At 37.7% G+C, this 27161-nt stretch overlaps 1 protein-coding gene across 1 annotated transcript; it reads right to left on the bottom strand.

Moving 5' to 3' along the window:
* Positions 1-1132: 1132 nt before the first annotated feature.
* BMP3 (bone morphogenetic protein 3) lies at positions 1133-26313 on the bottom strand. The gene is made up of 3 exons (XM_017530202.2): positions 25270-26313; positions 9509-10419; positions 1133-2810 (listed from the first exon to the last, which is right to left on the bottom strand). The coding sequence occupies exons 1-3, from the start codon at positions 25583-25585 to the stop codon at positions 2619-2621; spliced, it is 1419 nt and encodes a 472-aa protein (XP_017385691.1). The 5' UTR covers positions 25586-26313; the 3' UTR covers positions 1133-2618.
* Between the last annotated feature and the right edge of the window lie 848 nt (positions 26314-27161).

The raw sequence follows: 27161 nt of genomic DNA, 5'->3' as shown, positions 1-27161 counted from the left end.
GTAGGAATTATACAGAAATGAGTACCTAACAAATTGTAAATCAGGCACTTACTCAATTTTCTAACTATTCTTAGTAAATTTGTATTGATTAAAATATTAATACATTTACTTCAGTCTCTACTACTGAAAGGTGATCTTGCTTTATCCTTTGGAAATAAAACTTTTCCAATTTATACCATAATACATCCTCAATTCAGGAGGAATTTTATCTTTGTAAAATGATAGTTACAAAGCACCCAGAAAAACTACTAGTTAAAACCTATTTCCATTGCTAACAGATTACCAAGTTTTTTTCATTGTGCTGTAATTTTATATCAATTGCTACTTAAAATATAATCATTATTAGTTGGTACTTGTAAATTTTATTATATAGTGGGTGTTTGGCCATTGTGGGGTGCTATCTGTAATAAGTACACATTGGTTCAAATTAAGAAAGGTAACAAACAGATACTTGGATATAAGAAGATAAGAAGTGATACTGGGAATTGCCAGAAGTTTTGGTTGATACATCTCTAGAAAAATACTAAATTTAGAATTTCACCAAATTTACCAATGCAAAAGTTTTCTTATTGAAAGACAGTATGATCAGAATTGTAGTCACACTCTGGCCCACTTCTATCATATACCTTTATTTTCAAATGTTTGAGAGCATGTATTAAAAAGTAATTATGTCCTCCATCTCACTTTGAATCTTTAATTTTATGCTACGGTAACAAAAAGTGAACTAGAAGAAAGTGTAGTAACTTAGGCACCAGAACTTCACTCATTTCTTTGAAAACTGATGTGTCTCACTCACAGAATTAACACACACCACACCAACATGTGTGTACCTGAAGGCATCAAAGAGCTTCTTTTCATGGGTTCTTTTAATGGGATTTTAATAAAACACCACTTAAACCAAAGTGAATGCCATACTAGTTTATGAACAGTGAAGTACAGGATGTTCTCGCTTTTAGTTTATTAAAAGAGGGACTTACAGTGTTTTTATATCTGCACTATCATTCCTTCAAGGAAAACTGATATGAAATAGCTGGAATTATAAACTTAACCCTTCCAGCTCATGGCCAGCCTATTCATTTTACCAGTGAGGACCCTAAAGACACACAGGAAACACAGTGCCTTTCACAAAATAGATGCTCAAAACATATTTATTAAATGACTGAACCACCATAATTAGCTACAAGCAGAGACAGAACAAACTCCATGTCTTCTGATACTGCACAGCCTCTGAAATGGCTAAGATGTTTCTAACTATCAGGTAAGACTGAACTGAAATGAGATTTAACCACAGATTAGCAGTAACAATGATCTGTGGCCTGAAAACATTTCCGACACACAAAACAAATACAGTGAGAAGAAGGTTTTTGAATTAATGTTCAAGAGTAAAAGTATAAGAGGACACATATATGTGACACATAAAAATGGAAAACAAAGATAAACAAGTGTCTATATTTGATTCCCATACCTGGTGAATAGTGTTTAGTGAGCTTTGCTACAGTATAGATTTTAAGACTGAGCTAAAGTCCCGATCTATGTGAAAAAGTGCCTGACTTAGATGTGACTGAAGAAAGATACTCAATATATGATTATGGTTAAATTGATCATTTAAAAAGATCTTCAATATTCCATCAGTTTTTGGACCTTGACATCTATCAATAACTTCATAGGAAGTAAAGGCATATAAAGAGAATTAAAAAGTTAATGGCTTTAGGAAGGATTTTAAAATTCAATTTAGAATAAACAAAAGCATTTGTGTAAAAGAAGTACAGAAGAGGAATTACGCTTGTGTTTTCTAAAACTGGGTTGCTGATTTCTTTTTCTGGTAGGAAATGAAATGAAAACAACTGTATTTGCAATTGATAGCTGGGTCAAGTGGTAACTCTCTGTATATGCTCTTGGATTATTCTATCATATTTGGCAACATTCTCATAACTGAATGGTGTTTGCCAAAACATAAAATTTAAAAATATAAAGAATTCTGTGTAAACTGAATTATAAAACCATATTAAGCAAACCATCCTACAGAGGGCACAGGCACCTGGCACATGTACACACATACATATACACTAACGCTCAGCACACACTTTCCATTACACTTACACAATGACATGTGGGGGAAAAACAAGGGTAAACAAAAGTCTCAACAACTTAAGATAAACATCAGAGTTGATTATTTAGCACTTTCTCAGGAATTTAAGGCAATAAGCCTAATTCGAAACATGAAATTACTCTCTATTTCCCTTTAGTCATTAAATGAGTAGAGATAAATGACAGGCTATTGCTGTTTTTCCATTCTATTTTCAAAGGTCATTACAAAAATAAACCAGTGTGTTCTCTAACAGTTCCAAAAACAGTCTGATAAGTTTATGTGTTTGATCACAAAAAGAGAAATAGATGTCCATATTTACTAAAATTTTGTTTTAAGTTACATTCAGAAGCAAATACAGTCCTTCTGCTTGGGGGAAATCTTCAATCTATTTGCTCATTCCCATCTGACTATAGAAATAATCTTTTGAAACAAAATGCATTGGCAGTGCAAAAAGAAGAAGAAGAAGTCCATAAAAATAAACTAATGATTGAATTATGCATTCAAATGACTTATATGCCATTGCTTGCAGTTATCTGCAAGCACAAGACTCTACTGTCATGTTAGGATATACTTTAAGCACTACATTCTTGTTTTCATCAAAGAATAAAATACTGAGTGAGGACATCTTTTCTGGTACACAGCAAGGCTCAGGAATCCCAGGAACGACCCCCACAGCTCTCACTATACTCTGGATTGTCGCATGATTTGATGGCTTCAAAGACTAGAAAAAGAAATGAAAGAAGAACACATGTGTTAGGTGGAACTGGTTTTCTACTCCTCAGTCCTCATTACATAAAATACTTATTTAATGAATCTGTTTCAACAATTTAATTAAACCTGTGGCATCATTATACATTCAGGCCAATCTCCTCTACCACACTACCAAAATGGTTATTATTTATTACGTGCCTGCTGCTTTCCAGGCATGCTATATATAGTATCTCTAATTCTTACAACAAAACTAACATTTCTTACATTTTACAAAGTTACAAAAAGCATAAATGCCATATCTAGGGTCATACAGCTTGTAAATGGTAGAGGATTTAAACCCAGTTATCTCAGCAAGAACCATTTAATTACAAACAATTTAGTCCCCAAACATGGAATTAATACATTCTACAGTGTTTTCAATAACAGGACTGCAACAAAAATGATTTGTTTTTGACCCTATATTAATCATAACCCTAACGAGCACTCTTCTTGACAGAGATACATTATTGCCACTGCTATAGTGATATTTAAGCATTGTTAAAATAAAACCAAGCAGGTCAGAGGGATATTTATTTATTTAAGAGTTGCCAAGATGAATTGTATGGTGACTATTCCGCTACGTAATTATTCAACTCTCTTTAGAAGCACAAACTGGGGGTAGCAAGACCACACCACTGGCCACAGGGGGTCACTGTTACTCCACTGGTTTAGAATTAAACATGGTGGTGGTGTGTTCTAAAGTGAGCCATGTACTCTGGGGATTACCTCTGGGAATTACCAGGGCCTAAAGTTATTCTATGGATGCCAGACCTTTCACCAAAGAAGTCTGGGTAAGAATCTTTTCCCTGAGAAAAAGCCAAATGGGACCACTAACATCAATGTGAAGCATGTGGTTTTATTTAGAGAACCCATACAGCTCGACTCTAGCTAAAAGTACTAAAGGGACAGTCATTTTTGCAAGCCCAGAATGTTAGGTATTGCCAGAGTGGTAAGAAGGACTTCCTAAGAGATGCCACACTGTGCAACACCAGTTTTTCCCGATGCCTCTTTTAGGCAGGTGAAAATAGTTTTGTTTTAAGCACATCGAGAAACAGAAATTTGGTAACTTGCCAGAGACCAATTCAGTGGTAGGATTTCGACCAAAACTTTTACTTTTTAATTTTGGAACTTTGAGCCATGTTTTTCATGACTCAGAGGAACACCCGCCGCAGTGAATTGGTATTTTAATTTCAAACTCCTAAAACTCCCAGCATGGGAAACTGAAACAAGTTAAAAAGTTAGGGGTATATACAAACCAAGGGAGAAACAAATAATATAGAAAGCAGGCATACTGTTTAAAAAAAAAAAAAGGCAAATCTCATTTATCTCATCCCATCTTTTAATTTCAATGAAATAAAATCCATATATCAGACTTCAACTTTATTGTGATTAGGCATAAGGAACTAAGTAATTAGTCTTAATGATGGGCAACTGTTCTTACTCGTTTTTTCCTAGAGATTTTCAGTATATGCTGGTTAACTTTTAATTAATTAGCTTTAGTTAATTGCAAAGCAAGTTATTCCTTCCTTAAGGAAAGAAAGCCCATACTGCTTTATTTTGCATATTGTATGCCCTGCATCACCAATACTATCTGTGTAACTTACACAAACGGTAATCAGTATTGTGCAACAAATATCAATAGCCATTGCTTGTTTTTGCTATTGGTAATTTCTAAAGAAAATTTTTGCAGCCATCCACTTTTCTTTACTGATTTGAAGTTATTTTTATGAGTCAATCATCCAAATAGCTTGTTTATTCTGTTTATGAAAGCAAAAGTGATTCTTAACCCGTATTTTCCAAAATTATTCTGTTACTTTAATGTTTAATGACTTCTGTAATATTTGAATTTTATACAAAGTGGATTAACTTAATTAGATGAGACCTTGGGTGATAAATACTGCTGTGCATTCCTGTTCCTGTGTGCCTAGTATAATCCAAGCACAAAATAATTACTTGTTAAATGGATGAAATACTGAAAAGAAACAGCATATCCTCCATTTTATCCGTTTCTGTGGAAATAATTCCTATCAACAAAAATACAAGTTTCTGTGTAAATGACCTGGTGTAGATATGGAAAATATTCATGGGTGTTTCCTAGGAAAATTCCTGTCTTTTATTTTTAAGCTCCAACGAACAAATGATAGATTCAGAAACTATGAGTATATGAGTAGTCTTTAGTGGACTCACTGAAATTCAGATAGAAGCCCCTCATTCTGCATTGGTGCATCTTATCAGGAACCTAGCAGATTGCTAGGGAGTTTCCCCTGTTTTTGTTTGTTTGTTTGTTTCTCATATGAAATCCTCTGATCAACCTGCCATTACCAGAAACAATTACATCATGCACAAAAACTCCATGCAGTAATTTGCTGGTGTAAAGCATATTGCCAGTACAGATCTTCATTTGTTTCTGAGTTCAGATCATGTTTCTCATGATTCCTTACTAAACAAGTTACAAAATTAAGAAATATATCAGTTACTAATGCATATATGTACTACTTTCCTTACCAGTTGCTCTTTCTAATGAGGGTGAAAACGACTTCAACAGCAGTTAGGTAATTTTTTGCTTAGGTAACTCAGCACGTCAAGATTTAGTGTTTTTAGGGTTCATTTTTATGACCAGAGATTAGAATTGGAAGACTCAAGAAATTGAGAGTATATCACTTTAAACTCATTAAATGTGAATTTCTTCTTTATATGGAATACTTGTTTCAAAGTGTTTAGATTCTTTGCTGCCTAATTCTATGCTTTTGCTATTTCTAGCTTTTGCACAATTGCTCACCGAAAAAAAAAAAAAAAAAAAAAAAAAAAACCCAACCACTTCATTCCTCTAATCCTTATTGTTGGTTCTTTTGGATCTCTGTCAGCGACAACAGCTCAATCATTTTCATTTAAAATTTCTGTTTTCCATATTTTCTAAGGTGATGAGGAGAGGCAAAGGTATAGAACTTGGCTTTAACTGTATGGGTATTTTTCATCTTATGGCAGAATTCCAAGAATCTCTCTCTGGGAGAACAGATTGGCTGTAAGGGCTAGAAATAAAAAAAATCCAAACTGCTGTGTCTGTGAATGAAATCTACAATGGTCAGGCCTGCACCTGCCAAGCTGTGTATGATGTCCTCAAGTTGAATTTGATTACAAATGCATTAGCAGGGGAGAGCATGTCATCAGCTAAGAGCCTTCATTCCTGACCTGGGCCATGGAGGTTTACTCCACAATTCTTCTAGCCCAGCCCACATGGGTGTGATAGCCCAGAAACTATCTAATTGGAATCAGTGAAAGGGCAAAGCCTGGAATTTGGGAAAGGCAGAAAGAACACAGCTGTTCTGAATTACAGAACAGGTTGTCAACTTTTGCAGACGAAAAGCCCCGCCATATAGAACAGTCTTTGGCTCAGGGGGCCAAAAGAAAGGAGGGCCAACAAAGCAGTCTAGCCTGGGAGAACTTTCTCTGGGTCAAAAAGCATATCTAAAGTCTGAAAAGTCTTTGGCACCTCAATTATTCCACATTTTATACTGATGTGACCAGCAGCCTTTATTCTCCTCTGTTGTTTAGAATATATTTTTATTTACATAGTTCACTCTGGTTGCCATATTGGACACTGTACTGATAACAGGGATGCATTAATTACCCCTAATGTAGCAGCTTCATTTGGCTTCATGTTTCTCATCTTTTTTGGTCACTGTACCACTTGAAAGACACAAAGCCTGGGAGACTTAAAGGGAACCACTAGAAAGCTTTAAAAGTTAAGCAGATCCACACAAGGTGTTGAGAGATTGAGAACTCTATGTAACAGCCAAACTTCCACTCTCAACTTCGCAAAAGGAAATCTGAAGCTCAGAGAGAAAACTCCACACTTATCCCTGTTATGTCTCCCTGGAGTTCTGATGCCATTCCAAGTTTTGACAAATATTATGAGGAGTTCAGTTGCTGCAACTATGCTCTCCTGATTCTCTTACTCTCCAGAGAAACTTCCTTGGAAGAGCTCATGGACTGTTGAACCCACAGGGAGAAACCTATTGTCAGCTTTGTGATGTTTGAAAAGGGACTAGAGACATTTAGAAAACATTTTCCCGCCTTACAAATTTTATTCTCTTGATCTTATTTCTTACTCAGTCTTTTTCAAAGTCCTACATTTGCTTTTCTTTCTCTTTTGTCTCAGAAATGGCCATGAATAATAATGTCAATAATACGTGTTTATTGAGAACCTACTATGTGCAAGGTGCTCTACTGTCTCATTTTCCCACTGTTTTTGTTATATAGAAACTATTATTTTTATTATTTACCATATGACCCATTTCAAACTGTAAAAGTAACTGGTAGAGAGTCTGAATAACTTCTCCAGAGTCACAGCAGGTAAGCGGTGGAATCAAGAGTCAAGCTAAAAGGATTTGACTTTCAATTTTGGTAATCAAAGTGCAATTTGTGGATCAGCAGCATTTGTATCACCTAGGCACTTGTTAGATATGCCGAATCTTAGGCTCTACTCCTATAACCACTGGATCCAAACCTACATATTAACTAAATCCAGGGCAGTTTGCCAGCACATTAAAGTTTAAGAGGTCCTGCTATGACCAAGCATGTACATTTAACTATTTTCCTGCACTAACATACTTCTCTACTTAAATTTATTTCTGCTATTTTTGCCTTATTCCTCATCAGTTCTTAAATTATTATTCTTTAGATCATTAAGAACCATGACAAAGCTCTTCTGAAGCAACAGCAGGTTTCTGAACAGTAAAAGCAAGTAGAACCAACAGATGAGACGGACAAATTGGAAGTAATTGTGGAGGGGTGGGTACCAAACCAATTCTCCAGAGCTAGGGTTCAAAAGCAAGTCAACAGAGTATCTCTGCTTTGTCATGGCTTCCTGAGTTCTGAAAATTATATTCAGGGAAAAGAGAAAAACTCCTTCTCCAGGCTACCCAGAACACGTTACCATGTATAAATGAGAGAGATTATTTAGAAAACTTCAAGACCCAATTGAAGTCAGTTTTCCTGGGTTTAAAGACAGATTTTGAAACCATTCTTGCCTCTCAATGCCACAAGGCAAGCCACACGGTAAACTAAAGACTCATCACTGCTTATTACATTTGCCATCTTTGTTGTGTGTGTCTTTAAATATTATCTCAGTTGAACAAGTTTTGTTTGATCAGTAAAATATCCTTTATGAATATTTAGACAAGACAAGGCTCTTTATATAATTTCAAGTGTATAGAATTCATACTTTCTGCTTGGGTTTATGAAACATAAAATGATCAAAAATTCTTGAGAAAGAAAGAGTTTTAGAAAAGTATGATAATAAGAAAATAAAATTTCAATCAAGTTTGTGGCCCTGAAAAGGCTAACCCAGCCTTGTGCAGTGAGCCCTTTGCTTTTTTTTCTTTTTTATTCTCTTCAGAGACAGGGTTTCACTGTCTCCCTCTGTCACCCAGGCTGGAGGACAATGGTGCAATCAGAGCTCACTCCAAATCTTAGACTCAAAAGATCACCCTGCCTTAGCCTCTAGAGTATCTGGAAGTACAGGTGCATGCCACTATGCCAGACTAACGGCCTTTGCATTTATGTGTGTGTTATGCTTGGCATCCCAATGATTATAGCCAAGTATTACATGTGGCTAGAACATGAAAATGCTATTTTAGAGATGTATAAGCAGAAGTTGATCACTTGTTAAGACAAAGGATTTTTTCTTCATCATCATACAATAGCAAAAATTGACTAATTTCAAATTTTGAAAAAAAAATTATTCTTCCTCTGCATTCTGTTCCTTAAGCTACTTTAAAAAAAATAACAGAGATATAAACTTCTACAAGCTGAGAATGGAAGTGAACCAATAAGCTTAAATGAAGCCTAAAGAGCATTACTATATTTTACCATAGAGTGTACTATTTAAACTTAAATTCAAAGAGAACGGTCACTTGAACTTGCTGTGCAAGTTGGAGGTAGGGATTGGGGATACTTCTGCAAATGTATTTGTCAGGAGACTGAGAACTGATATGCTAAAGTACAGACCTTAAGGATTTTGGAAGAGACACAGGTAAGCTCTGACAGGTTGAAATTAGTCTTGGAAAAAGTTTACAGAGTCATCATATCCTATTTTGCTTTCTTTTTTTGATGTTTATCAGTGAAGCAAATGAATTAAGGATGTGGTGGATTTCACAAGGCCAGTTTACCTGACTCAGTCCTGATCCTGACCTCTGTGGGAAGAACTCATCTCAAAAGAGGGTATTTAAAAAATGTTCTGCATTAGGGCATCAATCCCATTAGCTCTTCTCTGTGCTCCCATGACATTCACTTATTCCTTGAATACTCCTCAGAGATCAGCCTTCTACCATCTGGGACTTACTTACGTGGACAGGTGTAGGTTCACACATAACTATGTGACTGAATATGCACCATGTTGAGAAGCAACACAAAAGGATGTTTTACACATACTTTTTTTCTCGTATTTTTCTTTATACCAATACTGACTTCACATTACTTTAACAACCATTAAAGAAAGCATAACCATATTATCTATGATACTTTAGAATGCATTAAATAATGGTCCAGATGGGTTTTGCAAATGGAAACACACACACACAAACCACCTATACATACACTCAACTTAGTCAACGTGTCTTTCTACCTATGGAAATAGGAAGGAAGTACAGGACAGAGAACAATGGGTACCTTTGGCATGGGGAACTGGCATGCTCCAGAGCAATAATAGGCATCAAAGGACTTGGGGGAGATAATCCATTCGCTCCAGCCAATATCTGCAAAGTCTACTTTAAGGTATCTCCTGGCACAATTCCGAGGTTCAATCCATTGCTTTCTCCTTGCCTTTTTCAGGGTCTGCTCATCAAACTGGAGTGTCTGGCTCTTCTGATGAGGTCCCTTTCTCTGTTTCTTTTTGTTCTTACTCTTTTCAGGAGCCTGAGTCTGAAGGGTCTTGTAAGGCTTTCTGTCCTCCCACACCTCGTCCATTTTATACTGGTATTCTGCCCCAGGAAGTTCATTGTTCTGCAGAGGCAGCAAGACCCCAGTAGAGCGCTTCTTCCTCCGTTCAATGGAAAGGGCAACTCTGATGTGGCTATCCCACTTGGGAACAGATCCAGTGGGAAAATCCCGATGTCCCTGTAAGCTTGATACCACACTTTCTGGCTCAGAAATGGCAGCATCATTGGCATATACCAAGATATAAGGCTCTGGAAAAGGTAACATCCTCTTTGGCAGCTGGTGTCCCTTGGAGGTAATGTTAAATCCTATGAGGAAATACTCATTTTCTTTGGCCTTCCTCAGGAGTTGAGTGATATCTTTAGACAGCCAGGACATGATATCTCGATGAGATTTGCCCATATCCACTGACAGATGGCCAAGGAGTTGACTTTGGTTTCTGTTGAATTCGAGGACCCATGCGGAAAGATCGATCTGAATATGTTTCCTCTGAGCATGATGGGAGCATCCTCCAGACACTGGACAACTCAGGCTGATGTTTTCTAGCTCTCCAATATAGAAATATAGTGTGGCAGACAAAATGTTTTCAGACTCGGTTAGCGATGTCAGATTGAAAATATGCAGTCCTTTGCTTTCAAGAGTTTCTAGGAAGGCAAAAAAGAGAGAGAGAGAGAGAGAGTAAACAGGACTAAACAAGACCCTTACCTTACTATATGACAATTAAATCAAAATGAATCAGAAACCTAAATATAAAAACTAAACCCATAAAATTTTTGAAAAGAAACCTAGGGGTTAATCTTCGTGACTTTGAATTTGGCAATGGCTTCTTATTTATGACACCAAAAGTGTAAGCAATAAAAGAAAAAGTAGATACATCAATAAAATAGGAAAATTTATAAAATAAACTGGACTTCATTAAAATTAAAAACTTTTGTGTATCAAAGGACATTATCAAAAAGTGAAAATGCAACCTACATAATAAGAGAAAATATTTGCAAACCATACATTTGATAAATCTAGTATCCATAATGTATATATAACAGTTACAATTGAACAATAAACAGACCAATAAACCAAATAAAAATGGGAAAATTCCTTGAATAAACATTTCTTCAAAGAAGATATACAAATGGCCAAAAAACACATGAAAAGATGCTCAACATCACTGGTCATCAGGGAAACACAAAATCACAGTGAAGTACTACTTGACTATAACAAACAAATAAACAAAAAAAACCCAGAAGGTTACTGAGAATGTGGAGAAATTGGAGCACTCTCAAATTGCTGGTGGGAATGTAAAATGGTTCATCTGCTATGAAATACTGTTTGGCAGTTCCTCAAAAAGTTAAACATAGAATTATTATAATTCTGCAATTGCTCTCCTATATATACACCCCAAACAATTGAAACAGGCATTCAAATAATTACACGGTTAGAGTAGCACTAGTCACAATAGCCAGAAGTTAGAACAGATCAAATGACTACCAATGGATGAATGGATAAATGAATTGTGGTACAGCCATACTATCAAATATGATTCTGCCATGAAAAAAATGAAGTACTGACACATGCTATAATGTAGATGAACCTTGAAAAAATTATGCTAAATGAAAGCCAGAAATGGAAGGTCACATATTGTTTGATTCCAACTATATAAAATATCCAGAATAGTAAAATCCATAGAGACAATCTCAGATTGTAGTTTGCTGGAAGCTAAAGGGAGGGGCTAATGAAAAGAAACTCCTTAATGGTTACAGAGTTTTACTTTAAAATTGTGGAAATATTTTGGAACTATATAGACTTTACTATAGCACAACATTGTGAGGGTATTAACTGTCATTATATTGTTTACTTAAAATTAGTTAATTTTATACTATGTGAATTTCACCTCAATTAAAACAAAGCAAAACAATATGCAATCTCTTGTTTTTGAGGGTTCCTGAAAGTGGAATAAAAAGAAAGTAATAAACAGGAATAATTTTTAAAGACAGAAAAAGATTAACAAGAATCAGCCATTTTAATTAATTTGCTCTTTCCTTTACTGAAGCACCATAAATGTATGGAAATTGTAACACAGAAGAAACTTAAAGGGGTGAAAACTCAGAGTTACAGAAGACTACCAAGACTTACTCCTACAAATTTGGTGAAGTATTATAATAGCTTTTTGTATGAGGCACATATAACTTATGGGTTACAAACTCAGGGTTTCGAATTACACTCACCTTGATTGGAGTACTCGCTCAGCCACTTATTAACTTCACTCATTACACAAGGTAATGTTCTCATTCACAAAATGAGACAATATCTACCTCTCATGTTATCAGAATTAAATGAGAAATTTGTAAAGCAGTCCATAAAGTGTCTATGAAGTGTTTCTTAAATATAAATAACTATTGTTATTAGTCCTGGTATTAACAGTCTTACAGGGATTATGTCTTCTTCTACCTCCTTCAAAAAATGTAGGTGCAATGGTTCACACCTGTTATGCCAGCACGCTGGGAGCCTGACGCAGGTGGACCATTTGAGGTCAGGAGTTTGAGACCAATCTGGCCAACATGGTGAAATCCTGTCTCTACTAAAAATACAGAAAATTATCCAGGCAGTAGTGGTGTATGCCTGTAATCTCAGCTGCTCAGGAGGCAGAGGCTAGAGAATTGCTTGAGTCTGGGAGGTGGAGGGTGGGATGGGCTGAGATCCTGCCACTGCACTCCAGCCTGGGTGACAGAGTGAGACCCCGTCTCAAAAATAGTAATAATAATAATAATAATGTACTATGCATGGTAAGCATTGGGTGGGTAGGATCCAGTGCCTCTCAATATTCAAATAATACATCTGAAAAAATAAGGCATACTGCAAAAATGTCAAAAAAGAAAAAAGAATGCTGCTGTGGAGCTTGTTTGAAGTTTATGACACTCCATAAATTTAAGAGTTAAATTTCTATATAGCTTCACATAAATGATTAAAATTGTTCACTCATACTTCCAATTCTTCAAATCCAGAAATGAAAGAGAAGAAGAGAACGAGAGATTAATTAATAAGGGCCAAGTCTGATTCCTTCCCTTAAGCTCATAAAATGAAATCCGCATGACTGAGGTTAGTACTCAGGAATCTCCAGCTCTGGGATCAGTCACCAGGGCCTAAGTCCTTCTCCATGCACTTGTTCCATATACATATTTGTTTCAGAAACACACACGCCATCGTGAAATTATGTTCTTGATCAAAAACATGTTTCAGTAAAAACAAAACATTTTTATAAAGATGTGGAAACTTAAAATGAATTCATTGAGTCCCCAAGCACAAGGGAAGTGCAATGGGAAACATATTTTATTCGTTTTTAACATTGTGTGAAGGAAAAGGAGGAAGCTGCCATTGGTGCACATTTGTATAATCCACGATACCAGTGTGATATTTTACAGACCTTTATAACAAAGCCATGGCATCAGGACTGTTCAGAGACTTGAGCCTTAATTCATACCGGTCACCAGAGCAGATAGAAGTTTAAAGTGGAAGGAAGAGAAGCCACTCTGTTCTAGTTATGTGGCAATCCAGTGGTTGCCAAACAAACATGGTGGCGCAGAATAAATGAACTCCGAGGGATATGGATAAACCAGTCCTGCCCCTTTCCCTACATTTTGCTTCAAAATATTTTCTTCTTTCAAACATGTTTCCTTCTAGTCACCTTGTGACCTGCTACTAATTAGTCTTTACATCTGTGTCCAATCTACAACATCTTGTAAAAGTCTCAGAATCTGTCATACTGCCTCTTCCAATGGCTTTCATTTTAAATCAGTGCTTTATTTTGAAGTCAAAACCCATTAGACCAGTCACAGTTCCACTACACCCAATAGCTGCCCTCATGCAAATACCTAAGCTCTTTAAGTTTTGGTGTGCTCATCTATAAAGTGGGTCCAGTACTACCAACTACAGAGTTGTTGTTGAGGTAAGACACATAAAACACATAGAAAATATTAAGTAGATGTTAGCTAACTAGAACAGTGGAGTCCACTATGAAAGTATGTAGCCACTTACGTTCAAATTGAGATGTGCTGTAAGTGTAAAATACACACTGAATTTTGAAGACAGTATAAAAATGAATATAAATATCATTTTATATTTGGCCAGCATGTGTTAAAAACTTTATTCAACTACATTGAATTAAATATATTATTAAAATTAGTCTCACTTATTGCTTTTCACACTTTTATATGTGGCTACTAAAATTTTTAAATTGCATATGTGGCTCACATTTGTGGCTCTCATTAAATCTCTATTGGATGGTCGTGGTCTAGAATAATCACTAGTTTTGTAGTCAAAATGGAAAGAAAAAAAGATATATTTTCCCGAATGCATTAAAGAATTCAAATTCTGCTAAACATGAATATGCAAACCAAACAGTAAATTGGACAAAATATTAACTTGTTGAAATGTAATATTCTTTATTTATGAAGGACATATTAGATAAAGATCATTTTGGTGATTACCTTTTAATTTTTCCACAAACTGTGGCTAATCATTTCAATCTGTAATCAAAAGTCTGAGACCAACAAATTGCTGTTTCATAGAACATGGTATCTTAGCAACAGTGCCTTTTGGCATAAAAATTATTTATAAACATAGCTTCAATTGCATTATTTGTGTATTACACACAGAAACACACCAAAACCAGCAGAGAACAGAGACCAAAGCAAAACAAATGTTTTAATTTACAAACATGAATTGAATATGTGCTGGATCCTGGGCTGGATCACAGGGCTGCACAAATGGATATTCCAGCTCACACTGTGGTTGGGGAAAGGATTAATGAGCATCATGCAGGTAGCTATGCCATGATGGTAATACAAGCTACTGAAGATGTTAACTATGCTTGGAACAGAATTTTGGGAGCCATTAACTTTCCTTAGGTAGAAGCAAAGAAACACACAGGTAAGAAATATGCTTTGATCAGACTTTTAAAGATGAAGGAAGAAGGAAATTTTGGTGAGGGAATGGAAAGAACACATTCTAGCAGTATGTAGTGCTGTATATCTGGAAGTTTTTGCAAAAGAAATGTTGCTGATGTTTTAAATAGAAAATAGAAAAATACTAATAATTAGCCTAGTTATTGAAGTTCTAGCAGTTCTACAGAACGAAGTTCTAGCAAATGTCTAAGCCATCCAGGCTGAACAAAGTCATGGCCAATTTGAAACCTAACCAAAGGCATTATGTTATGCCCAACACTTGATGTGTTTGCTCTTGCTATTTCCACCTAGGCTAGGGATCTCTGCCTATTCTAGATCCTCTCCCTCCTTAGTTAAAAAAAAAAAAAAATCCAGGAAACAAAACAATAGCCTAGAATTGTCAGCCATTTCATGAAGCATTCATTGACTCTGACTTTTCTAACCAATGCTTTATTTTTGTCTTCTCTGATCCTAAAACATTTTATTTTGTGTAAATTAATAATCTTCTCTCCAAAGCACCTCAACATATAGTTACTGAGCATTTACAATGGGCAAACAAATAGTAATAAGAGAGCAGCATGGGGTCAAGTGAATGAATATAGAGAAGTAAATAAAAATGAGGTAAACACCTTCCTGCAAATACCAGCACATAATAATATCTATTTGATTACTTTCATGCTCCTTATTTTTTAAATTTTATATTAACTTTTGAAGTATCTTTCCATATTTATGAACAAAAGATTTGTATTGTCTCTCTCTTCCTTATGAGTTGTAGCGTAACTTTATCTATACACACAAATATCTATGTTTGAATATCAGTGAATAAAAAGTCCCTTAATATTCACCTTTTCTATTCTCCTGAAATATTCAGATACTTACCTATTGGAAATGATTGAATCTAAAACCTGAAGTGTTCTTCCTGATGAATCAGAGCAAACTGATAAAATAATGATACAAAAAATATCCTGAAATCTTTAGATGCTTATCTATTGGGAATGATTGAATACAAAACCTGAATGTACTTCCTGACTAATAAGAGCAAACTGATATAATAATGATACAATAAATAAGGGTGGATTTTATCAGGTTACAAAAAAGCACTTATGCATTTTTAGGCTGTGGATAGTATCTGGTACTAGAAAATATTAATTGTATGCTACACTGATCATCTAAATATATCTGGAGTTGCATGCCTAATTTTGGGTGCTCTCATTCTAACCAGTTTATTAATGCAGAAGAGAGAAACTTGGAAACTAACCCAAATGTTGAGGGGTCTGGAAATGATCTTTCGAATTTGAATTAAATAAATAAAAAAACATGGACTGGGGGGAGAAAAAGAAAGTTTAGCAATGACATAAGAATTATTTTCAAATATTTGAGGGACTGTGGAGAGATCAAGTTTTTCTTTCCAGTGTCAAAGATGATAATGAAGTCTAAAAGTTAAATGGTGGTCAAATCCAAGCCAATAGAAGTCATGACTTTCAAACTGTTTTACTTAGTGAGAGGCATCTGTGAGAGTGAAGCAACTGGAGATAAGTCATGACTATTCGGGAGGATGTTTTTATGGTAGGGCAGAGTGTGAAAGACGAATGAGAGAATCTCTCATCCCTTGCAAGTATCTATAACCGGCTTTGTTTTCTAGCTTTCCCCCAAAGATATAGTTTAATGTCAAATGTGACTACCAATAGGTGGTGCTATTTTCTTACTGTTTGCTGGGACTGGCACATGGAATATATCTACTGCAGTCTAGTTAGGGTTTACCGGTGGCATTGTAATCTTATATTTTGAATTTTCTAGAGTTTTAACACCTGAGAACTGAAAAGGAGGTTAGAAGTCAGGTGAGTTTCTGAACAAGCCAAACTCTCTTGTACACACTTGTTGGGACTTTGCACCTGTTGCTGCTTCTCTCTGCAATGTCTCTACCCACCCTTTTTCTCATTGATAATCCAGATTTGTTTTTTAAGGCAAGGCAGAGATACCACTCCTGGATGCAAATTTGTCACGACAACCCACTTCTTTGGCTAGGACCCTGCCTTTATTAACATTGCATTACACCGTTGCTCCTTCTTAAGGCCATAGGTTCCTTAAAGACAAGGCTCTGTATTATATCAGACTCTTCAGCCTCCTGTAACACAGGGCATGACCCTAAAGCAGTACTCAGTAAATGCTTTTTTAAAAATCAGTGAGCAAATTTAGTTCAACTTACTTATTAGAGAAATGCAAACATAGGAGTTAGCCAGCTAGCTAGCAATTGACTTTGGAGAGGAGGCTGGGTAGGCTTTTTAAAAGGAGCTTGATTATTAAATAAAGGTGGAAGATTTACTTCTGTTTTTATCTAAAAACAAAGCACTTGCACCGGATGAAGCCCAGGACTCATTTCAGGAAGTTGGGCTCTGATTTAGGGACTTAGGGCCGGCCATGCCGTTGCAACACTTCAGTGCCTCTCCAGGACTAGCTGAGGCTGTGTCCAGGGAGTTGGGAAAGTTCACCTTTGTGCTGGCCCACACAGAACGTTTTCAAAGGGAATTAGAACATACAATGGAAAGCTTTCTATGTAAAGTCTGATTTTAAAACAAATAGACTAGATGAAATCTTGATGATTAGCTAAATCCTCAGGAAGCAGGGAAAACATTTTAGTCATACAGAAAATATGTAACTAAGAACAGCCACCTCCCCAACCTCCCCCTGCCCCAACTTCTTTCTTCAAACAAAGTACAGCTGCTAGAAGTGCCAGGGGTGCCTAGGACAGGGACACATCCCCTCTCAGTCACTGGCCGAATATTTGCTGCAGATTACTTAGTCAAGATTGCAGCGTCCCTGTGCTGCCTTCAACTTTCAGGCACAGGCAAAGGGAGAATTTCTGCAGAGAACATGAAGTCACAGAATTTTGTTTCTCCTGCACAGTCCAGTCAAATGGCTGTGCTTTGTGGGATCTCAAAACAACCATTCTCTATGTCCAAAGTAAAAACAGCCAAAGATGATATGATGTATGTTTTTCTCGAATACTAAAATGTTCATTAATCAGTTTATCTAATCTTAGCCTCTGCCCAAAGGCATTCCTAGACTGTGAGCGCTCAGAGGGCAGACCTATGTTCTATAAATCTTTGAATTCCTAGTACTTCACGCAGCCTGGAGCACTTAAATCCCAAAGGGGTTAGTTAAGGGTGTTGAACGAACAACACTGTAAACTTAACAGATTTAAAAGTGTTTCCTACTTAACACCAAAGTGTAAAAACTTTCAAGTAATTTCAAGTTCCCAAAGTCAGGAAGAGCCCTTCTTGGGTACAAATACCATATGATATTTCCTTTCAGTTCATTAGAAAAAGAATTATTATAATCATTGTATATGAAGTAGTATTGCCATTTGATGAATAAATATAAGTGGTAAAATGCCCCATAAGAAATTCCTTCAAGGCAAGTTTATTTTTAAAGTATATTTGCCTGGCTGATAGCTTTTTAACCATTTCATCTTTTCTCCTGAACATCTAATTCAACTGAACTGAAGTATTTAGTGAGTATCAGCTATATGGCAAACTGTGCTAGGTCCTCAGAACACAGATGAAATGAGATCACCTGCATACTCCCCAGGGATTTGCTTTGTAGGACCCTACTCATACCACATGTTTCTTCTAGCAAATTTATTATATCACAAACTCTCTGCAGCTATAAGAGAAGGGTAAGCAGTGATTGACTTACTTTGAAGACTTCTTTTTGGCAAAAAACATCATAAAGACAGTAATATACCATCTAAGGTATACATTTAAAAAGATTTATCATTATATAAGTCAGTAAACAATTTGTCTATGGATAGGCCCACTAAAAGAGCCAGATGAGATGAGGAATAACATGATAATCAATTCTAGATTTGAAGAGGCTAATTTTGACATAAAATACTCAAAATTCTAGGGACAGAAGCTTAGAGCAGTGTTTCTCAAATATGGATCAGAACCTTGTGGATGGCTTTTTAAAACACAAATTTCTGAACTCTACCCGCAGAGTTTGATTCAGAGGGTCTGGTATGGGCTGGAGAATTTCTATAAGGTTCTAAGTAGAATCGATGCTGCTAGTCCATGAACTATAATTTAAAAACAACTAACTTCAACAAATCTCTATAAAAAGGTATAACCCTGCGCCACTCAGCCACCGTGGTCAGGATGGAAAATAGTATATTGTTTAATGTAGGTTTCGGATATCATAGATTGCACAGATGATAACCAACTGTTTTTACATCATCACCCAAATATTTTCTGTGCTACAAACAAGTACACATTATCAACATTTCAGATATGTTTAAGACATCGTGGAAAGCTAGAGGGAAACAATCTCAAAATATTAAAAATATTAGAATACCTAATTTATATAGGATTCTAAAGTTTTATAGCATCTTTACATTCACTTTCTCAATTGAGTTTCACCTTCTTCCTGGGAGACAGGCACAGTAGGTATAATTTAATCCATTTGATAGATGAAAAAATTGAGAATAATAATGTTGGATGACTTTACTTATTAGCAGTTCAGCCAGCAATAGAAGTTAGATCCCCTAACTCTTAGCCTTAGGTAATAGAAAAAACAAAGCACTAGTAATCCTTTCTCTACTTGAAAGCTATTTCACTTAACTCACACTAAGTGCAGCAATTACCCTTAAACAGTCTTTAATTTCATGCAATTAAAGCAAAAGTTTTTGAAAGAAAAGCAAATAAAAGTGTGTTGGACAGTAGCTTTAACTGTAAAATGAGGGGGCTGAACAAAGAACATTGTACTTTTAAATTTATTAGAAGTAATTATTTTGTAAAAAGAAATATTTAACAGTACCTTAGCAAAGTAAGAAGAACTAACTGAAGCTAGTAATACAGTGAGATCATTTCGTTCACACACTTATATTCATGGTATGCCCTAATACAACCAAGGTACTACGTTTACCATGGTTCTATTGCCATGAGAAGATGGCTTTTGAAGAAATATAGATCATTAAAAAAGTCAATAAAAGCCCCATGGTCATTTGACTCTATGATCTACATGCTTGTGTTTTAGACAAACAAAGAGAAATCCATGACTTTAAAATATCATTTCTCAAAATGTGTGTTATCCAGGAGTACTGCTGTATATGTCATTATGCTAAGATACAACCACTGCTAAAATGTAAATAGTAATTTTATTGGCTGTAAAATATATTCCATATATGAAAGCCTTTTGGTTACATTTCATCTTTTACTACTCTAAAAAGTAGATATAATCCTTATATATTTGTGTTACTTGATTAATAAAAACTCAACATTTTTATTACATGTTCTATTTTCATGGATTTATAACATAATCATAAAAATTAACTCAATTGAAACACGGCATACAAAAGTCCAACTTAAGATTATTTGTGATGCCAAATGTCTTTTCACTACTGCCACCAAAATGAAGGCATTAAGACACTAACTGATTATTAGGATATATAAACTGAGCATATGGGAGAATCATCAAAATTTGGGAAAAGAAGTTCTGTTATCAAAGCACAAAAGTCCTGACTAGCCAATAGAAAATATATAACAAGTCGCTCAAGCATTTTCATGAGATTTTTTGATAGGTAAAATTTTTTTGTTATGCCTATTAAATGTAACAAATACTGGGGATTTATAACATAAGGGATTTGATTGATATCTTGAATAAATGTGTCTTTCATCAAGATAGTAATGGTGATAAAACATTAACAAAGTGATATGTATGATTATTAGTGAGTTTTTCCACAAATAAACTACCTTTTCTTTTTAAATCATAATACCTGTGTGAAACAATGCATATTAATCGTATAGAAGAAAACAATGAAGGAGAACTCATAAAGATACAGGGGAAAAAATTTAATGACAGAAGAACTCTAAAATTATATTCAGAGAAGTTTATAACATAAAAGCAGGAAGATGGTACAATGCCAATTGAACGCAAGTCCAAAAAGCAATAATAAAAGTAAACATAGTGAGGTAGGTACTGCATGGAAAATGAGAAATGAGACTGTGTTCAGTTGAATCACTGTTTTCCCAACTAGACATCTTAGAAGGACATTTCTCTGAAATGCTTTCTCCAGGAGAAAGTATTCCCCTTTTATGGGGACTCATTAGCATTTAAAGGCCTTGAAGGATCCCACAGCAAAGAAAATTGATCACATCGTCCAAAATTTGACCATGGGACCCAATTTTATATAACACCTGTTAACAACTCACAAAGACCTCTTTTTGTGAAAATTTAATCCAGAAAATTAGATTTGGCTATTAAAAATAACAGGTTTTGAGATGAGCTCAGTATGTTTGAAAAATTGTCTGGCAAATACATCACGGTACTTATTTCTGCTTCCATTAAAGGAGGGAGTTGTTTTCTTAAATGTGTCTTCCAAATATAAAATTATATAATGTAAAAATGCTTAAAAGCAGATTAGATATTCATGTCTCTATTTGATTTTTAGAAAAATCTGAACTCATTCAATCAAGTGCTTATGAACTTCCACTACTTAGGTAAAAACGTATGTAACCCTTCTAATTCATTCTGAAGTATGTATGTATTTCTAATGTACAAATATTCCTTGAGTGAATTGTTTGCTTAGGAGATTTTTTTTTCATTGACCCCCATGGTCTCTTGGTCTCTTTAAGTGTTTCTGGCTGTACTACAAAGTTAAATTTAAATTATTTTTTATGTAATTCATTTCCTTTCTCCTTTCCATTAGCATGAATAATCAAGAATTCATGGCATTATGATTTTTTAAATGTCACAGATTGTAAAGCTGTCTTGCTTGTTACAGTGAAAACTTCATTAAAGGCTGTCATGTATTCAGAGAGTTGTGTAATTCAAAGCAGCTGCACATCCAGCTCCTCTTCCCCAGATGTACTATTGTCCTTTAAATGAAAGCATCAGATTATCTAAGTACTAAATTTCAAGCCTAGTTTCTAGGTGCCAGGCAATTCAAGGTAACTATGTTTTAATAGTTTTTATAGTCCTTTAGTATCAAACTCATCACAAATGATGTTTTCCTGCTGGTTCTATAAATTTTGAAGGAACGGCTCCTATTGGAATGATCATTAAACAGTTAATAATATACTATCTTTGCCAAAACCTTATATTTTAGCCTTATACTTCAGAAACATTTCAATATTATAATTACTTATTTAAAAAGTATTTTGATGATAGGAGGAAAGAATCTCCTCTTCCTCATTGCAGGAAAATATTCACTTGTGGGACTGGATTACCTCAATTATCTTTTTAAACCTATGAAGTATGCGTGTTTTTTAAAGGTGACAAATACTCACTAAAATGTGATATTTTTGTAGGTATATGTCTAAATAGTGATAGTTTCCTAATAACGTGTGCTTTAATTGTTTTTCCTAAAGAGATTACATTTGTCATTATGAAAAGTAAGCTTTTTTAAAAAAATTTTATTTTAGGTTCTGGGGTACATGTGCAGGGTTGTTGCATAGGTGCATATTATATCCAGCATTTCTCCCCATGTTATCCCTCCCGCCACTGTCACTCCCCTAACTGCTCCCCAACTGCCCCCAGTGTGTGATGCTCCTCTCCCTGACTCCACATGTTCTCATTGTTCAACACCAGCCTATGAGTGAGAACATAACGGTGTTTGGTTAAGAAAAGTAAGATTAAGTGACTATGGGAATCATGAGACAGTGATGATCGTAAGTACCTTAAAAGATCAAAATAGAAGAAAACTTCATGTAAAATATTCTTCTTTATCATATAGTAGCCAGAGACAACTTAAACCAAAATCAAAATAAATGCTAATTTCATATCCTTCCGTCTTCCCTCAAACGGTGTGTTTTTATGAAGCTGAACTTCTTTGTCATTAATATATTTTGTAAATTACGTTTGGAAAAAGGAAAGATAAAACCTATCTTTACATAAACGCTTCTACATCACAAAAAACTTACAAGCACTCCAAACTTACGGTTTTGGCACACCAACTACATAGCATTCAGGGAGGAGAAAAGGGGTTAGCAGAAAGTGTATTTAGGATGGATGCCACCCACCATCAAGCAATGGTTTAAGTAGAAAGTAATCAGAGGGAGACCGCAGCAGCTAAATTTCAACCAAAGATATTCTAGGTTTAGAACAATAAATAATTGTAATCAGGTATGTTCCAAGGAACCAATAGGACTCTAAGGCTATAACTCAGCCTGAATAAGCACTCGGAGGCTGCCGGATCAGCAGCTGCCCCATATATAGCACACCACCTGACCTTCCATTAAAATTTCTAATGTCTTCAGTGCAGAGAAACCCATATGTTCTAAAACTTAAAAACTTTGGGCTGGAAAATGTATCTACCATATTAATTTAGACAGCATCTTTCACCTACAAGGAGACATATGTCACAAGGTGAAAGGGTGTTATGGAAATGCTGATACGGATGAAGAGAGAGGGACACACATGAAAACTTCAGCACCTTCCTGGAGTCCTGCCTTATTAGAGCCAGAACTGCCTTATAATAGTCTTTTTAGTCTGTTAGTAACTAAACACTCTTGGAAGGGGTCCAACACCAACCACCTCTCCAGGAGTCTCAATGAAGTAACATGACACTTAAGCTTCCACAAAAACCAGTGTCTACATTTGATGAATAAGTCATTAAGACAGTCTCTACGATGCTAAAGGGATTACTTTTCTTATCAGGGCACACAGTCTTGTATATATGCATCAAGCTGCAACTTATCATTTCAAGGGAATGTCTGGCCTCCATATCAGAGTTTATCATTTGATGCTATGAGACTACAGTGAGGCCAGTAAAGGACTCTCTGGAATTATATTGGAAGTAATGAGTTGAAGCCACAAACTATGTGGTGCCTGAGTTATTAAAATCTTTATATATGGTTAACTTAGCTGAAAACAAATACAAGCTGTACAATTTGTGAATGAAACAAACTAAAATTCTACCTTCAAACCAAGTGGTTCATACTATAAATGAAATTTGTTAATACAAAAAAAAATTACTGTTTTTCTCTTTGGAGCCTCAACTATTCCCTAGAACCAAGAAAATAAATATGAATATAAGAAACTATGTGAGTACCTTCATTTTTGCCACCTGCCTAGCTCACCCAACTTCCTTCCAATCCTTGCAACTCCCACATGAGTCCTCCACTGAGCTCTGCCCCTAGAGTTGCACTAAAGTAAACAGAGCATTCACTGGTGTGGTCAGCTGTCAAGACAGCCTCCTCCAGTGGCTGAGATGCTGTGGATAACACAGAGCAGGTTTCTCTTTCCTTACTGGTGGCCAGCTCCTCACAGATCATGCTCATGGTTTTAAGAAGAAAGTACAATCTGGTTCAGTTCAGTGTCTAGCTAAGACTTCTGTATTAGGAAGCATAATTCACATCTATTGTAAATGTCATCATGCCTTTGATCTCTAGAATATATTTACACAGACAATACAGGGCTTTCCTTGATTAATGCTTTAGTTTTCCTTTTTTGCAGGAGTACTACATATCAAAGTTTTGGGAGATTTCTTTCTAGTGGCTCTGACAGTATTGATTGAGACATGGCCTTATTCCTTGAAGATTCTTGGCTATTGTTCAACAGTTCACTGAAAATAGGCTTTGCAGTTACATTTCTTCTTATCATGAATGTAGTGAACAAAAAAGCCTGGTGAATCCTCAAAGCATAAAAAACAGAGTTAGCGTGCAGGAAACTTTCCCTCAAGCTGTTAACACAAGGGAGGGAGGCTGTTAGCATAAGTTACTCCCTTCACAACAGGGGCTAGGTGAAACCTTGTTAAGCCATTAATTTCAGTCCGAAGTGATCTGTGCTGAAAAATGGGATGAGCAGATTTTCTTGGGCAGTTTCCAAGAGGTGTTTACATCCAGGGTTGCTCCCTCCCCTGTCCCCCAGCTCCTCCCAGCACGGATGTGGTACAGCCCCTATTTACCCAGATGCGTTTTAAATAATAGAAACTCCCAAGCACCTGGCTTTTGTTTTGTTTTGTTGCCACTAAGGAACTATCAAGTAAAGTGTCAAATATGGTACAGTAACACAAAGGGTGCGAATTAAGAGCGGGTGCAAGATTTGAAGAAGCAACTATTTAAAAGGAGAAGGGAAAGTGTCTAATTCAAGACTGATTTCTCTCTTGGGCCCTAGCATTGGCATAAAATGGCATCTGCCTCTTAGTAAACATGGCTAAAGCCCAGTCCAAGGGAATTTCCGCTGGCCGATTTAGGAATCAACAGAATAAGGTACCTTAGAGGTGCTCCAGACACTCAGGGCAGGAGGCCTCGCAGGCATGGGGTGTCGCCCCTTCCCTTTTTCCACGAAGTTCCTCCAGCCTACCCCCTCCACTGCTCCGCGCCCTTCCTTCTCTCCATTTCCCCCTCTCACTTTGGATTTGAAAACTGGGCTTACAGGAGATGCAGCTGGCGACACGCGGGGTGTGACTGGACAGAGGAATCCAGAGGGCAGCTGCGGAGGGCTAAGAAAGATCCCTGGGCAGCGCCACCGAGCGAGGGGCAGAAGAGGCAGCTGTGGGGGGTACTGGGAGAAAGCTGGGGCGGGACCGCGGGAAGGGGGGTTCTCACCTCGCCCACTCACCTGCTGCTCCCGCCCGAAAGCTGCGAACCGTGTTGCCTTCACGCAGAGGCTGGGGGCGCCTGGGCTGCGATCCTCCCTCCAGGGAGCCCGGTGTCCGCGCCGCCTGGACCGTGCTGTACCTGTCATAGAGCCGCAGCATGTGTTCAGAGACCTTGTCTTGCGGCTGCAGCTCGGAGTCCCGGCCACCACCTGCCGTGCGGTCACCTGATACAGTTTTACGGAGCTCCGGGAAAGGTTGCTTCGGTCTCTCTCCCTGCGCCAGGCTCACGCAGAAGCAGCCCAGCCACAGAAAGAGCAGCCTGCTCACCCCAGCCATGGCGAGGTACCCGCGCGGCGCGTCCGCTCCCGGCGTCGCTGCGGGACACTCCGAAGGCGCAGGGAGCAGGCGGCAGAGCCGAGGGTTGAACTCCAAACCAGCTGGGGCGAGGGCTCACGGAGCCCCGGTCACGGCCGGGTGCAGCGAGATAGCGGCCAGCCCCACTTGCGGCGCGGGCCGAGCGCAGCCCGGCAGGTGGGCTCTTCCCGGCAGCCGCGCGGACCTCAACAGCGCTGGGGGCTGCGTGCGCCGTCTCCACTCCAACGCTGAGAAACGGCTGTAGGTCGCGGCGTGTGTGGCCCGGGTGTTTTCAGGATTTGTCTGTACCTTCCCGCCTCGCTTTATTTTTTGGGAACACCCGGCCAAACGGGCCGCTGTAGGGACTAGGACTAGCGCTGCTCTGGGCGCCGGGTCGGAGCGGGGTCGGAGCCCGGGCTGTGCGCAGCGGTCCGGAGGGCGCTCGACCGCCTTTTCCAGGGATTGGAGTAGCTGCGGCGCGGCTGGTCCGAGTTTTTTAGTGTACACGTGTGTGGTGTGTGTGTGTGTGTGTGTGTGTGTGTGTGTGTGTGTGTGAGAGAGAGAGAGAGAGAGAGAGAGAGAGAGAGACTGACTTAGTTCTTTCGCTCTCTAGCTGATGGGCTGTGGAGTCCTCAGCCAATCTCTTCCACTCCCTCGCCCTTGCCCTCCTAGGCAGTTTGCACCAGGCTGGGATAGAAGCAAGGAGGGAAGTAACCGGAGAACTGGCAGCAGGAGGGAGAGGAGAGGAAGTAGGGGTGGGACGGCTAGGGAGGGGAAGGGAAAAGGAGATTTAGGACTAAAGAAATGGTAGAAGGGACAGGTTTTTTAGATTCTGCAATTACAGTGGCTGTATGCTGGCTAGCAAGAAGGCAGAGGAAAATAGAACTTGCTGCCGTTTCGCTTTTCTGATTCCATACAAAGTCACAGCGTGAACACCATTCTCGCTTACTTCCCTGAGTCTCTTCTTGACGGAGACTGAGGGCCCCTGCACCTGTACTCCGCTGTCATAGCTTCCTGTCTTTCTGAGAGCATAACCATCATAGCACCCTTCTCCTCCGCATCATCTTCTCTCGAGGTGAGAAATATGTGCAAGTCAATTCCATGTTAAAAACAAATAAAAAAACAAGCAAACACACCACAGCCCCACCTACAGCTCCCCTCAAAGGTTTCCTTCCTACAAGTCCCCAAAAGGCTTCCCTGCAGGATGGTGCAGCGGTCGTTAAAAACAAGGGTGTCTGGAAAATCCTGGAGTCGGGAACATCCTGGAGTCCGAAACAGAATACGAGAGTCTCTAGCTTTGTCTTCCTAATTCTCTCTTGCCATGGCAGTACAATGGAGATTAAACTAAGAACTTCCGGGCACGGTGGCTCAGGCCTGTAATCCCAACACTTTGGGAGGCCAAGGCGGGCGGATCGCGAGGTCACGAGTTCGAGGCCAGCATGGCTAACGTAGTGAAACCCCGTCTCTACTAAAAATACGAAAATTAGCTAGGTGTGGTGTTGCCAGTCGAGTCTGTAATCCTAGGTGCTGGGGAGGCTGAGGCAGGAGAATAGCTTGA

This window comes from Cebus imitator, unplaced genomic scaffold (genome assembly GCF_001604975.1).
Source record: "Cebus imitator isolate Cc_AM_T3 unplaced genomic scaffold, Cebus_imitator-1.0 Scaffold64, whole genome shotgun sequence".
In the NCBI taxonomy this organism is placed as follows: domain Eukaryota; kingdom Metazoa; phylum Chordata; class Mammalia; order Primates; family Cebidae; genus Cebus; species Cebus imitator.
The sequence above is the reverse complement of the archived record's forward strand: the minus strand, read 5'-3'. Positions and strand labels throughout refer to the sequence as shown.